Source organism: Leucoraja erinacea, chromosome 35, assembly GCF_028641065.1.
Source record: "Leucoraja erinacea ecotype New England chromosome 35, Leri_hhj_1, whole genome shotgun sequence".
Lineage (NCBI taxonomy): Eukaryota > Metazoa > Chordata > Chondrichthyes > Rajiformes > Rajidae > Leucoraja > Leucoraja erinaceus.
The window spans coordinates 12,908,777-12,923,557 of record NC_073411.1 but is presented as its reverse complement, the minus strand read 5'-3'; the positions used below and the strand labels follow the sequence as shown (position 1 = coordinate 12,923,557).

General features: G+C 51.4%; 1 protein-coding gene across 1 annotated transcript; it reads left to right on the top strand.

Annotated features, from left to right (window-relative positions):
• Positions 1-1,337: 1,337 nt before the first annotated feature.
• Positions 1,338-8,537, top strand: plpbp (pyridoxal phosphate binding protein). The gene is made up of 8 exons (XM_055662337.1): positions 1,338-1,453; positions 2,380-2,487; positions 2,666-2,701; positions 4,811-4,886; positions 5,457-5,591; positions 6,569-6,711; positions 7,341-7,439; positions 8,218-8,537. The coding sequence occupies exons 1-8, from the start codon at positions 1,382-1,384 to the stop codon at positions 8,341-8,343; spliced, it is 795 nt and encodes a 264-aa protein (XP_055518312.1). The 5' UTR covers positions 1,338-1,381; the 3' UTR covers positions 8,344-8,537.
• The last annotated feature ends 6,244 nt before the right edge of the window (positions 8,538-14,781 follow it).

Genomic DNA, 14,781 nt, shown 5'->3' with positions numbered 1-14,781 from the left:
ACAGATACAGATACAGATGCAGATACAGATGCAGATACAGATACAGATACAGATACAGATACAGATACAGATGCTGATGCAGATACAGATACAGATGTAGATACAGATACAGATGCAGATACAGATACAGATGCTGATGCAGATACAGATACAGATGCAGATACAGATACAGATACAGATGTAGATACAGATACAGATACAGATACAGATGCAGATGCAGATACAGATACAGATGCAGATACAGATACAGATACAGATGTAGATACAGATACAGATACAGATACAGATACAGATACAGATACAGATACAGATGCAGATACAGATACAGATACAGATACAGATACAGATACAGATACAGATGTAGATACAGATACAGATGCAGATGCAGATACAGATGCAGATACAGATGCAGATACAGATACAGATGCAGAGATACAGATACAGATGCAGATACAGATACAGATACAGATGTAGATACAGATACAGATACAGATACAGATGCAGATGCAGATACAGATACAGATGCAGATACAGATACAGATACAGATACAGATGTAGATACCGATACAGATGCAGATGCAGATGCAGATACAGATACAGATACAGATGTAGATACAGATACAGATGTAGATACAGATACAGATACAGATACAGATGTAGATACAGATACAGATACAGATACAGATGCTGATGCAAATACAGATACAGATACAGATGCTGATGCAGATACAGATACAGATGCAGATACAGATGCAGATACAGATGCAGATACAGATACAGATGCTGATGCAGATGCTGATGCTGATACAGATGCTGATACAGATGCAGATACAGATGCAGATACAGATACAGATACAGATACAGATACAGATGCAGATGCTGATACAGATACAGATACAGATGCTGATGCAGATACAGATGTTGATGCAGATACAGATACAGATACAGATACAGATACAGATACAGATGCTGATGCTGATACAGATGCAGATGCAGATACAGATGCAGATACAGATGTTGATGCAGATACAGATGCAGATACAGGTGCAGATACAGATACAGATGCAGATGCAGATACAGATGCAGATACAGATACAGATGCAGATACAGATACAGATACAGATGTGCGTTTCCTAACATTAAAAAGTACCGTGGGCTACAACGAGGGGGCGCTGCAATTCACGTGGAGGGTGGAGCGCCATGTATGGTGCGCGGGCTGTGATTGGCCGGCGGGGTCTCGGCCCGTGATTGGTCAATGGTGATCGCGCTGTGATTGGCCAGTAGGAGGCTCGCGCTGTGATTGGCCAGTAGGGGGCTCGCGCTGTGATTGGCCAGTAGGGGGCTCGCGCTGTGATTGGACAGTAGGCGGCGAGCGGGCGCGATGGCGGACCTGGGCCTCAGGCTCCGCGCCGTCACCGACAGCATCCGCGGCGCCGCCGCCCGGAGACCACGGGTACAGCGGCCCCCAGCCCGGACCCCGGGACCCCCTGCTCCCCTTCTCCCTCCCTCCCTCTCCCCTTCTCTCTATCCCCTGCGCCGCTCCTACCCCACCCCTGCCTCCTCACCTGTCCCTGCACCTGTCTACTCTCTCCCCACCTGTCCCTGCACCTGTCTACTCTCTCCCCCTCCCCCTCACCTGTCCACTCTCTCCCCTCACCTGCCCCAGCGCCTGTCTACTGGCTCCCCCTCCCCTGTCTACTGTCACCCCCTCCCCCTCACCTGTCTACTGTCACCCCCTCCCCCTCCCCTGTCCCCTCTCTCCCCTCACCTGCCTCCTTACCTGTCCACGAGCCTCCCCTCACCTACCCCAGCACCTGTCGCTGCGCCCCCCCCGCTAGTTGCTGATCCTCTCCTCTCTCGCCTCCCCTCACCTGCCTCCTTACCTGTCCACTAGCCTCCCTTCACCTGCCCACACACCTGTCACTGCGCCTCCCCTCACCTGCCCCCCCCTCACCCTGTCTACTCTCTCTCCTCACCTGTCCCTGCACCTGTCTACTCTCTCATCTCACCTGCCCGCTAGCCTCTCCTCACTTGTCACTGAGCCTCCCCTCACCTACCCCAGCACCTGTCGCTGCGCCCCCCCCGCTAGTTGCTGATCCTCTCCTCTTGCCTTCCCTCACCTGCCTCCTTACCTGTCCACTAGCCTCCTCTCACCTGTCCCAGCACCTGTCTACTCTCTCCCCTCACCTGCCTACTTACCTGTCCACTAGCCTCCTCTCACCTATCCCCTCACCTGTCCACTCTCTCCCCCTCACCTGTCCACTCTCTCCCCTCACCTGCCTCCTTACCTGTCCACTAGCCTCTCCTCACCTGCCCCAGCACCCGTCGCTGCGCCCCCCCCTCCCGCTAGTTGCTGATCCTCTCCTCTCGCCTCCCCAGGGTTTGCCCGCTGTGGCTCCACGTCTGGTGGCCGTAGGAAAGACCAAGCCCGCCTCCCTCCTGATCGAGGCTTACCACCATGGCCAGAGGCACTTTGGAGAGAACTATGTGAGTGTGCTTTCTGTCAGTGATCCCCACTGGTCCTTGAAACATCAACCATTCCTTTCCTTCAGAGATGCTCTCAGACCCACTGAGTTACTCCAGCATTTTGTGTCTACCTTCCATTTTACCAGCATCTACAGTTCTTTCTTAAACAACCACTCTAACCTGCTCTTTGTGTTTGTAGGTGCAGGAGCTGGTGGAGAAAGCCTCTGACAGTCAGGTACAGTAAATGTGTCGGCGCTCACAGGGGAAGGCGTGGGATCAGTCCCCACGTTAAGGGAAAGCACATTTATTTCTAGAATATCAAACTTCCTCAGGGCAACACGGTGGCACAGCAGTAGAGCTACTGCCTCACTGCGCCAGAGACCCGGGTTCGATCCTGACTTTGGGTGCTGTCTGCACGGAGTTTGCACGTTCTTCCCGTGACCTGGGTGGGTTTTCTCCGAGATCTTTGGTTTCCTCCCACACTCCAAAGATGTACAGGCTTGTAGGTTAATTGGCTTGTTATACATTGTCCCTAGTGTGTGTGTATGATAGTGTCAGTGTGCGGGGATCGCTGGTCGGTTAGGACTCGGTGGGTCGATGGACCTGTTTCCACGCTGTATCTCCAAAATTAGACCAAAGCTAAGAACTAAACTAAAACTTTTCTGCCAAAACCTGACCTCATCAATGAACAGGGAAGCTCGGAGACAGGTGACTGGTGTGGAGAAGGGTGTGGAAACCTCTTCAAAGCCCTTTGACCAAGCCTCGTACTAGTAATGAAAGCTAATGCAATAGGTGAGGGAACTCATTTTTGCTGATGAATCCAGGGCAAAGGACACATTGTAGGAATGGAGGGTTCGAAGTTTAGTTTTACCGCAAAGGACGATAGATTAATTGTTAACGTTGAGGCTAAGTCTGTTAGATTTTGTTAACCCAGTGAGTGGCGACAGAGAGCTGAGTGGTTAAGCAGCATCAGCTGCGATCTCCTGCAATGTCGAGCGAGGAATGGTTTCATGTACCATACAGGAGAACATTGTATAGTGTCTGATCAAGCTCAGGAGATGCTGGATAACAAACAGACGTGCCTGGCAAGACAGCAGCTGCGCACCTATTTGTAATCTCAGTGGGAGAGGGGAGGTGTTTAACCTGTTCACTGCTGTTTGTTTTTTTTCCACTCGTATACTTGGGGGTGGCACTGAACAGGTTAACGTCTGTGCTGAAGGTTGGTGGATCTGATGTTGCATTCTGTCAGCACGGGCCATGAGCAGAGAGGATGTGGCTGCGTGCAAGGGCCTTGGCTTCATGCACCTATGGGAAAATCGTTGGAGCGGCTGAACGATGCGCAGGAGAATTTGTCTCTTTCTCCCGTCCTAAACCCCCGGAGGATGTAGCATAGACAATAGGTGCAGGAGTAGGCCAATCGGCCCTTCTAGCCTGCACCGCCAGTCAATATGATCATGGCTGATCATCCAACTCGGTATCCTGTACCTGCCTTTTCCCCATACCCCCTGATCCCTTTTGCATCATAGTCATAGAGTGATACAGTGTGGGTACACGTCCAACTTGCCCACACCAGCCAACATGTCCCCCAGCTACACCAGTCCCACCTGCCCGCATTTGGCCCATATCCCTCCAAACCTGTCCGATCCATGTACCTGTCTCACTGTTTTTGAACCACCTCCTTTAGTTTAGTTTAGAGATACATCGCAGAAACAGGCCCTTCGGTCCACCAGGTCCATGCACTCCAGCGATCCCCGCACATTGACACTATCCCATGAGGGACAATTTTTACATTTACCAAGCCAATTAACCTACAAACCTGTACTTCTTTGGAGTGTGGGAGGAAACCGAAGATCTCGGGGGAAATCCATGTAGGACACGGGGAGAACGTACAAACTCCGTACAGACAGCACCCGTAGTCGGGATCGAACCCGGGTCTCTGGCTCTGCATTCGCTGTAAGGAGGCAACTCTACCGCTGCGCCACCGTGACCTCCCTGGCAACTTGTTCCATACACCCACCGCCCTTTGTGTGAAAAAGTTACCCCTCAGATTCCTATTAAATCTTTTCCCCCTCACCTTAAACCTATGTCCTCTGGTCCTCGATTCACCTACTCTGGGCAAGAGACTCTGTGCATCTGCCCGATCTATTCCTCTCATGATTTTATTCACATCTCTATAAGATCACCCCTCATCCTCCTGCTCTTCAAGGAGTGCAGTCCCAGCCTACTCAACCTCTCCCTACAGCTCAGACCCTCTAGTCCTGGCAACATCCTCGTTAATCTGTAGAGGTCCTCCTGCCACAGTCGGTGAGTTGGAGTCTGATACTCTTCCTATTGCTGGTTGCAGATTCTCTCCCTCTGCCCCGAAATCAAGTGGCACTTCATCGGGCACCTGCAGAAGAACAACGTCAACAAACTGATGGGTAATTGCTTCCATTGTTACATCCGCGCGCGCGCTGAGCCAGCATCTTTGTTGTCCAACATTCGTTGCCCTCAACAAGGTGGGGGGTGACACCTCACGCTGCCTCGGCAAGGCCAGCACCGACTTCGAGCCAGCACCGCCATTCAATGTGATCATGGCTGATCATCCCCAATCAGTACCCCCAGAAGTCCTGCCGCACACCCCATATCCCCTGACTCCGCTATTTTTTAAGAGCCCTATCTAGCTCTCCCAGTTGAAAACTATCCCTCAGAGAATCTGCCTCCTTGATTGGACTTCTAGCCCTCTGAGGCAGAGAACGTCCACAGATCATCACCACTCTCTGTGAGAAAAAGTGTTTTCTGCTGTCTCCGTTCTAAATGGCTTTTACTCCTTATTCTTAAACTGTGGCCCCTGGTTCTGGACTCCCCCAACATCGGGAACATGTTACCTGCCTCCAGCGTGTCCAAACCCCTTAACAATCTTTGTTTGCCCGCCGCGCCCGTGTCTCGCTCTTGCGCCCGCGCCAAATGACCTCGGTCATCTCACGCTTCACGTACGTCTCCTTTGGCAGCGATTCCCAACCTGTTCATGATCGAGACCATCGACTCCATCAAACTGGCCGATAAGGTCAACGTCTCGTGGCAGAAGAAGCAGGCCGCAGGTCGACTGAAGGTCATGGTTCAAGTCAACACCAGTGAGGAGGACTGTGTGGCAGTAAGTACCTGCCCCCCCCCCCCCCCCCCCCCCCCCCTTGTTTTGTCCCAATCTTTGTTTGCCCCCCCGCCCGTCCCCTCGCCCCCTTGCCCCCCCCCCCCCCCCCCCCCCACCCCGGTCATCTCACCCCCCCCCACGTACCCCTCCTGGGGCAAACCCGGAAAATGTGGACCACCATCCTCATTATCCAGACAGGCTGCATCCCTGGAGACAAGGAATAGGTCGGAACGTCACCCATTCATTCCCACCGGAGATGCTGCCTGTCCCGCCGAGTTACTCCAGCGTTTTGTGTCTCTCTCCGGTGTAAACCAGCATCTGCAGTTCCTACCTACATATAAACTGCACTGACTTCTCCCACCAGCTGCATGTGACTGCGGTGGAGCTGTGGCCATGGGCTGCATGTGACTGCGGTGGAGCTGTGGCCACGGGCTGCATGTGACTGCGGTGGAGCTGTGGCCACAGGCTGCATGTGACTGCGGTGGAGCTGTGGCCACGGGCTGCATGTGACTGCGGTGGAGCTGTGGCCACGGGCTGCATGTGACTGCGGTGGAGCTGTGGCCACGGGCTGCATGTGACTGCGGTGGAGCTGTGGCCACGGGCTGCATGTGACTGCGGTGGAGCTGTGGCCACGGGCTGCATGTGACTGCGGTGGAGCTGTGGCCACGGGCTGCATGTGACTGACTGCGGTGCATGTGACTGCGGTGGAGCTGTGGCCATGGGCTGCATGTGACTGCGGTGGAGCTGTGGCCATGGGCTGCATGTGACTGCGGTGGAGCTGTGGCCACGGGCTGCATGTGACTGCGGTGGAGCTGTGGCCACGGGCTGCATGTGACTGCGGTGGAGCTGTGGCCATGGGCTGCATGTGACTGCGGCTCTGGTGGCTGGGTTTTGGCTGCTTCTTGTGGTTGATCCTGTCTGATCCCGCCTGTCCTCCTCCCCCCCCCCCCCCCCCCCCCCCCCCCCCCCCAGGCAAGCATGGAATGTCAGCGGCGGACACCCTGGGCACGGTCAGCCACATCTTTGACCACTGCCCCGGCCTGGAGTTTGTCGGCCTGATGACCATCGGCAGATATGGCTACGATTTGAAAGAGGGTCCCAATCCAGACTTCCAGGTAAAGTAACAGCTGCTGATCCCGTATCTAATGGAGCCTCAGTTGTTTCCCCCTCCGTGGACGATTCCACCCCCAGTAATTGTGGGTGTGGTGCCCAGCCGGTCATTTTGCCTGGGTTTCAACAACTAAGTTACAGAGAAAGGTTGAATAAGTTAGATCTTTATTCTCTGGAGCGCAGAAGGTTAAGGGGGGGACTTGATAGAGGTCTTTAAAATGATGAGAGGGATAGACAGAGTTGATGTGGACAAGCTTTTCCCTTTGAGAATAGGGAAGATTCAAACAAGAAGACATGACTTCAGAATTAAGGGACAGAAGTTTAGGGGTAATATGAGGGGGAACTTCTTTACGCAGAGAGTGGTAGTGGTGTGGAATGAGCTTCCAGTGGAAGTGGTGGAGGCAGGTTCGTTGGTATCATTTAAAAATAAATTGGATAGGCATATGGATGAGAAGGGAATGGAGGGTTATGGTATGAGTGCAGGCAGGTGGGACTAAGGGAAAAAAGTTGTTAGGCATGGACTTGTAGGGCCGAGATGGCCTGTTTCCGTGCTGTAATTGTTATATGGGTAGGGGACGTGGGCACCCCCAGTACTTCTTACCTCTTGTTCATGTCCACTTCCCCTCCCATGCAGGTTCTTGCAGCTCGCCGGCAGGAGCTGTGCAGCAAACTGAGTCTGCCTCTTGAAGCAGTGGAGCTTAGCATGGGGATGTCCACAGACTACGAGCATGCGGTAAGTCTCTCATTGTTTTGTTTAGTGAGTGGTGAGTCGGTGGAATTCTCTGCCTCAGAGGGCGGTGGAGGCCGGTTCTTCGATGCTTTCAAGAGAGAGTTAGATAGGGCTCTTAAAAATAGCGGAGTCAGGGATATGGGGAGAAGGCAGGAACGGGGTACTGATTGGGGATGATCAGCCATGATCACATTGAATGGTGGTGCTGGCTCGAAGGGCCGAATGGCCTCTACTCCTGCACCTATTGTCTATTGTCTAATAATCATAATTATTTATTAGCCTAATGCAGGGGGTCAGGCAGCATCTCTGGAGGTCGTGGACAGGTGACGTTTCGGGTCAGGACCCCAGACGGGGTGGAGACTGAGGCAGGACCTGTTATCATAGGACATATAAAATTCATAAGGGATTGGACAGCCTAGATGCAGGAAAAATGTTCCCCATGTTGGGGGAGTCCAGAACCAGGGGTCACACAGTTTAAGAATAAGGGGCAGGCCATTTAGGACTGAGATGAGGAAAAGCCTTTTTCACCCAGAGAGTTGTGGATCTGTGGAACTCTCTGCCACAGAGGGCAGTGGAGGCCAATTCACTGGATGTGTTTCAAGAGAGAGTTAGATTTAGCTGGGGCTAATCAAAGGTTATGGGGAGAAAGCAGGAACAGGAAACTGATTGTGGATGATCAGCCATGATCATATTGAATGGCAGTGCTGGCTGGAAGGGCTAAATGGGCAACTCCTGCACCTATTGTCTATGTTGCTGTGACACTCTCCCCGTTCTCCCGCAGATTGAAGTGGGGGCGACCAGCGTGCGAGTCGGCTGCGTGATATTCGGTGAGCGGACGTACCCCAACAAGCCGAACCCCGACAAGGCGCCGGAGGCAGAGGGAGTGGGGGAGCGGGTGGCTGCCTGACCGGCCAGACTGGAGGGCATTGGAGGAGGGGAGGGGAGGGGAGAGAGCGGATTGTGGAGGGCGGGCTTCAATTCAACCTTTCACATCAACCCTGTTGAGTGTTTGAGTCATTTGTCCCATTGGTCTGAGAGTGGATGTGAAGGTCATCGAGGTTGTGATGCCCTCTTCTAGATGCCCCCCCCCCTCCCTGATTTCACACCCCCCCCCCCCCCCCCCTCACTCTGGTCCTCCCCACCCCCCACTCTAATCCCCCCCCACCAATCGCCACCCCAGTTTGATCCGTGCCCCCCCCCCACTCTGAACCCCACCCCATCCATTTCCCACCCCATGTCCCCCCCCCCCCACTCTGAACTCCACCCCCCTCACTCTAATCCCCGCCCCACCAATCGCCACCCCAGTTTGATCCCCCCCCCCCACTCTGTACCCCACCCCATCCATTTCCCACCACATCGCGCCCCCCCCCCCACTCAGCCCCGACGAGGGGGGTCGCTGGTCGGCGCGGTGTGAAGTGATTGTCTTCACGCTGGGCCTGTAAACTAATGTACACTGTTTAACTGTTGCCCCAGCACCTGATTCAGAGTCCACGTTCCCCTGCACCCCTGCTGTTTCCTCAGTAATTAACACAAACTGATTAACGTTGCATGATCCAGACAGGTTGATGTCGAGTTGCTGGTTCACTCCAGTCTCTGGAATTAGAGAAATCTCCTGTCAGTGAAGTTTTTCGCCTCCCCTTCTAAGCTAAGCCTTCGTGGGAGACGCAAAAAAAGAGACTTCAAAAGCAGATATTCTTTAATTCAGTTCAATTACGTGAAGAAGATTGAGGGGTGGTGGAATATTATGATTTGATGGGCAGGAAGACTCAGCAGGTCGGGCAACATCTGGGGAGCAAGAGAGCAGATGGTCAAGGCTCCTTCAGATCCATTAGTCTCTCCGCTGATGCCGGGCCAGCTGGGTCTCCCCACGTTTGTCTTTATTCCAATGTTTGCGACAGATGCCTGCTCCTTGGTCCTTGATACCGAGCCTTGGCCCCTCTCTCCACCTCTGCCCCCCCCCCGTTGGTGCCAGGGTATCTGGGGAGCTCCTGGCTATTAGCAACAGCAGCCGAGGGGAATGGATCTGTACTCGAGTCATGTCCGCTGGTTGGACAAGATTACACTAGAAAATGCTGGTTCGCTGGATGCTTTCAAGAGAGAGCTAGATAGGGCTCTTAAAGATAGCGGTGTCAGGGGATATGGGGAGAGGGCAGGAGAATGAGGTTGGGAGGGAGAGATAGATCAGCCATGATCGAATGGCGGAGTGGACTTGATGGGCCGAATGGCCTAATTCTGCTCCTATCACCAGAGGACCTCCTGCCGTGTCCATGGCCCACATGAAACCCACTCCCTTTCATCCAGGACCCATGTCCCAAACCATCTGTCCTCAAGGACCAGAGGACACGGGTTTAAGGTGAAGGGGAAACGATTTAATAGGAATCCGAGGGGTAACTTTTTAACGCAGAGGGTGGGTGAATGGATCGAGCTGCCAGAGGAGGTAGTTGAGGCAGGGACTAACGCAACGTTTAAGAAACAGACCGGTACATTGATCGGACTAGGTTTAGAGGGATATGGGCTTAACGCAGGTAGGTGGGACTAATGTAGCTGGGACATGTTGGCCGGTGTGGGCAAGCTGGGCACAAGTGCCTGTTTCCACACTGTATCACTCTATGTATAAGGTGTACCCTAACCAGCACCCTCCCACCCTGGCCCCACTTCCTGAACAGCCTGGACTTGAATTCAACATTCTGTTTGGGAAGGAAATTTACAAACTAAGGACCTTGTTCATTTTGAAATTCTCACTAAGATTAACTGTGTGGACTAATTTTTGTTCCATTCCCCTGAAATCCCCAGCAACGCTCCTAATGACTTCTGTGTGACTGTATTCTTGTGAAACGTTGTGGGCACTTAATCAGATTAAAGCTGCTATGTAAATTCAGCTGCTTGGATGTTTGGTGTTGGTGTCTGTGGGCCTGTCTCTCGCACCTCGACCAGGGAGAGTTGAGCAGTCGTGTTTAAGAAGGAACTGCAGATGCTGGAAAATCAAAGGTAGACAGAAATGCTGGAGGAACTCAGCGGGTGCAGCAGCATCTATGGAGCGAAGGAAATGGGCAACGTTTCGGGCCGAAACCCTCTGTGTGCATTGTCCATTGCTCTAGTGCTGGACCAGTCAGACAGCAGTGGTTAAACACAGAATAAGGTTCCCTGTACACCTGGAGCAAGGACAGTATGGGTTAGATGCAGAATAAACCTCCCTACTCATGCTGAGGGCAAGGACAGTATTAGTTCGACACAATAAACCTCCCCCTTCATGGAGAATAAATGTGGAAGTAAGTGCAAAGAAGATGTGTGGACCAGGTTTTACATAGGCTGGGTGCCTGGAACATGCTGCATGGGGTGGTGGTAGAGGCCGATACAATAGGGGTGTAGGAAAGAACTGCAGATGCTGGTTTAAATCGAATGAAGACACAACATGCTGGAGTAACTCCAGTATATTGTACTGATACCATTGTGGTGTTGAAGAGATTTTTAGACAGTCACACGCATGTGGAGGTGAATGGTGCATGTACAGGCAGAGGGGCATTATGCTCGGCACGGACATTGTGGGCCGAAGGGCCTGTTTCTGTGCTGTACGCTCTACACTCTATGCTCCATTCTCCAGTTTGCAACTGAATGTGGGACCTGGGTGAATCTGAGCAGCTGCTCCCGCGACCAACACCAGGTGGCAGCAGTGGTTCACATTGTGAATGGGAGATGAGGTTACATGATCAGTGTATCTCTTCACAAGATGGACATGTCCCTGTTGCAGCTGTGGCCGGACCAGGAGCAGAGGAATCATGTATGTGGGCAATAGGTCACTTCTACCCACATGGAAATTCGTTTTCCCCAGTGCCAGGTTATTGAGTATTGGTCTGCATTGTAAATTCGACCCAAAAGTTCACCCAGTTTTGGGGTCCTCTAGAAGTCTAGATCGACACAACATGCTGGGACTCAGCGGGGACAGGCAGCATCTCTGGAGATGATGATTAGGTAACGTTTGGGAAATCCTTTAAAACCGAGATGAGAAGAACTTTTTTCACGCAGAGAGTGGTGAATCTCTGGAACTCTCTGCCACAGAGGGTAGTTGAGGCCAGTTCATTGGCTATATTTAAGAGGGAGTTAGATGTGGCCCTTGTGGCTAAGGGGATCACGGGGTATGGAGATAAGGCAGGTACGGGATACTGAGTTGGATGATCAGCCATGATCATATTGAATGGCGGTGCAGGCTCGAAGGGCCGAATGGCCTACTCCACCTAATTTCTATGTTTCTATGTTTCTATGAGACCCTTCTTCAGACTGAGTGTCAGGGGAAAGGGAAACAGGTGATGTAGAGAGATATGGAACAAATGAATGTAAGATATGCAAAAAAAGTAATAAAAACATTGAAAATAGGTGCAGGAGTAGAGGCCATTCGGCCCTTCGAGCCTGCACCGCCATTCAATATGATCATGGCTGATCATCCAACTCAGTATCCTGTACCTGCCTTCTCTCCATACCCTCTGATCCCCTTTAGCCACAAGGGCCACATCTAACTCCCTCTTAAATATAGTCAATGAACTGTGTGGCCTCAACTGATGATAAATCAAGTAATCATTGTAATGGTGATAAAGGAGAAGGGCCAATGTTAGCTGTGGTCTAGGTGAGAACTTTGCCCACACCGGCCAACATGCCCCAGCTACCCTAGTCCCACCTGCCTGTACTTGGTCCATATCCCTCCAAACCTGTCCTATCCATGTACCAGCCGAACTGTTTCTTAAACGATGGGATAGTCCCAGCCTCAACTACCTCCTCTGGCAGCTTGTTCCATACACCCACCATTCTTTATGTGAAAAAGTTACCCCTCTGATTCCTATTAAGTCTTTTTCCCCTTCACCTTGAACCTGTCCTCTGGTCCTCGATTCCCCTACTCTGGGCAAGAGACTCAGCCCGATCTATTCCTCTCATGATTTTATACACCTCTGTAAGATCACCCCTCATCCTCTTGCGCTCCAAGGAATAGAGACCCAGCCTACTCAACCTCTCCCTGTAGCTCACTCCCTCTAGTCCTGGCAACATCCTCATAAATCTTCTCTAAACCCTTTCAAGTTTGACAACATATTTCCTATAACATGGTGCCCAGAGCTGAACACAATACTCTAAATGCGGTCTCACCAACGTCTTATACAACTGCAACATGACCTCCCAACTTCTATACTCAATACTCTGACTGATGAAGGCCAAAGTGCCAAAAGCCTTGTTGACCACCTTATCTACCTGCGACTCGACCTTCAAGGAACCATGCACCTGTACTCCTAGATCCCTCTGCTCTACAACGCTCCCCAGAGGCCAACCATTCACTGTGTAGATCCCGCCCTTGTTCGACGTCCCAAAACACACCACCTCACACTTCTCTGTATTAAATTCCATCAACCATTCCTCCGCCCACCTGGCCAATCGATCCAGATCCTGCTGCGATATTTTACAACCATCTTCACTGCCTGCAAAACCACTCACTTTTGTATCATCAGCAAACTTGCTAATCTTGCCCTGTATGTTCTCATCCAAATCATTGATGTAGATGACAAACAGTAACGGGCCCAGCATCGAACCCTGAGGCCCACCACTAGTCACAGTGCAGTGAGTTCTCCAATACTCGTATGTTAAAACAAAGATAGGTCTAGCCTATCCAACCCCTGGTTATAATTCGAGCCCAGAGAACATCTGATGAATCTTCTGTACCATTTGCAAGGAGTCCAGATAAGTTGATTAAAAAGATAATTCTAAATAATCTTTATTCAGTGTAAAAAAAAACAATGCTGAAACTGCAAAAATTCTTCCGACATTGTCGGAGGCTGGACATGCATGCGATGTGTGGTAAAGTAGTGTTTGCAGATGTGACCCAACACCCTTGCCGTGTGTGTGTGTTCACACATATGCACAAACACATCAAAAACATATGTGAAGGAAGGAACTGCAGGTGCTGGTTTAAACCGAAGATAGACACAAAACTCAGCGAGACAGGCAGCACCTCTGGAGAGAAGGAATGGGTGACGTTTCGGGTCGAGACCCTTCTCCAGACCACGTTTCGGGTCGAGGCGTTTCTTCACACCATAAAAACATATGTTCTTTAATATGTGAGTTTGCCGACACTCACATTTTTGCACAGTCATGTGCACACACACACACGCATGTACAAATACACATGTGCACGCACACTCTCATGCAACAGAAACACGCATGCACGTTGCTCCAGGCTACAGGTGGATGTAGAGAGCTCGCCTGACCATGGCATCATGAACCCAGGGTCAGGGTCCAGCCTGGAGTCTGTGGGATCAGTCACCAGGTTCACTCTGAAGGGGGAGGTGGTTACAGTAATCAGGGTGTGTATTGTGGGCCGATGGTGCATGAGGCTGAATGCTAGTCGTGGTGTCTGATGAATAGACCAGGACTGGTAATAGACACAAAAGGCTGGCATCACTCAGCAGGACAGGCAGCATCTCTGGAGAAAAGGAATGTCAGGGGAGTGGGAGATACATAGATAAGGAAGTGTAAGGTGTGAAAAGGGGACATGGGACGGTGAACAAGGAAAATGCAGAATAGATGGGGGGTGGAAGATTTGCAACATTCACGTGGTCCACCCTGTTTCGACTAATGCAATCAACTCGACGTGAAGATCAAATAGAACAAGTTGTCCTACAACTTTAGGCCATGCAATCCACACGAATAGAAGTGGAATAGATCTTAGTTAGCAGGGAGAAGGTGACATCAAAGAATACAGAGATAAAATGTTGTTTGTAATGTATGGCTGCAGAAACGGCATTTCGTTTGGACCTCAAGGGGTCCAAATGACAATTAAATTGACTCTCTCTCTTGACTCTTGGAGACCGTCAGACTGGTTGGAGAACTGGGAACGGAGAGGGATGGAGAGAGGGAGAGGGAGAGCAAGGGTTACTTGAAGTTGGAGAAGTCAATGTTCATACTGTTGGGGTGTAAGTGAAATATGCCCAAGTGAAATAGGTGTATTTCCTCCAATTTGCACGGGGACTGAAAGGCCTCTTAATCCTCCACTTCTTTTTGCACTCTTGTGTACAATGGCGCACACACACATTTTGGTCGTTTGCTCCCAGATGCATGTAGTTTGTGGGTGTACCAGAGGCATGTAACCGAGTGGCCAGCAATTGTCACGTCCCTTGCCAGTGAAAGAACATTTTTGTGACGAGCGCGGGGGGGGGGGGGGGGGGGGGGGGGGGGAGGGGGGGGGGAGGGGAGCTCGCTGCTCTGATTTATTGAAGTTAACACCACAGTCGGGCAGAGAGATTGAAGGAAATGTTTTACAGATGTGCCTTACATTGCATAAAACTCTTATAATTTATGACTCGTGCCTCAA

Coding starts and splice junctions, on each gene's coding strand:
- plpbp (XM_055662337.1), top strand. CDS start 1,382: ATGGCGGACCTGGGCCTCAGGCTCCGCGCCGTCACCGACAGCATCCGC. Junction 2,488..2,665: donor GGCACTTTGGAGAGAACTAT/GTGAGTGTGCTT, acceptor TTGTGTTTGTAG/GTGCAGGAGCTGGTGGAGAA. Junction 4,887..5,456: donor CAACGTCAACAAACTGATGG/GTAATTGCTTCC, acceptor CTCCTTTGGCAG/CGATTCCCAACCTGTTCATG.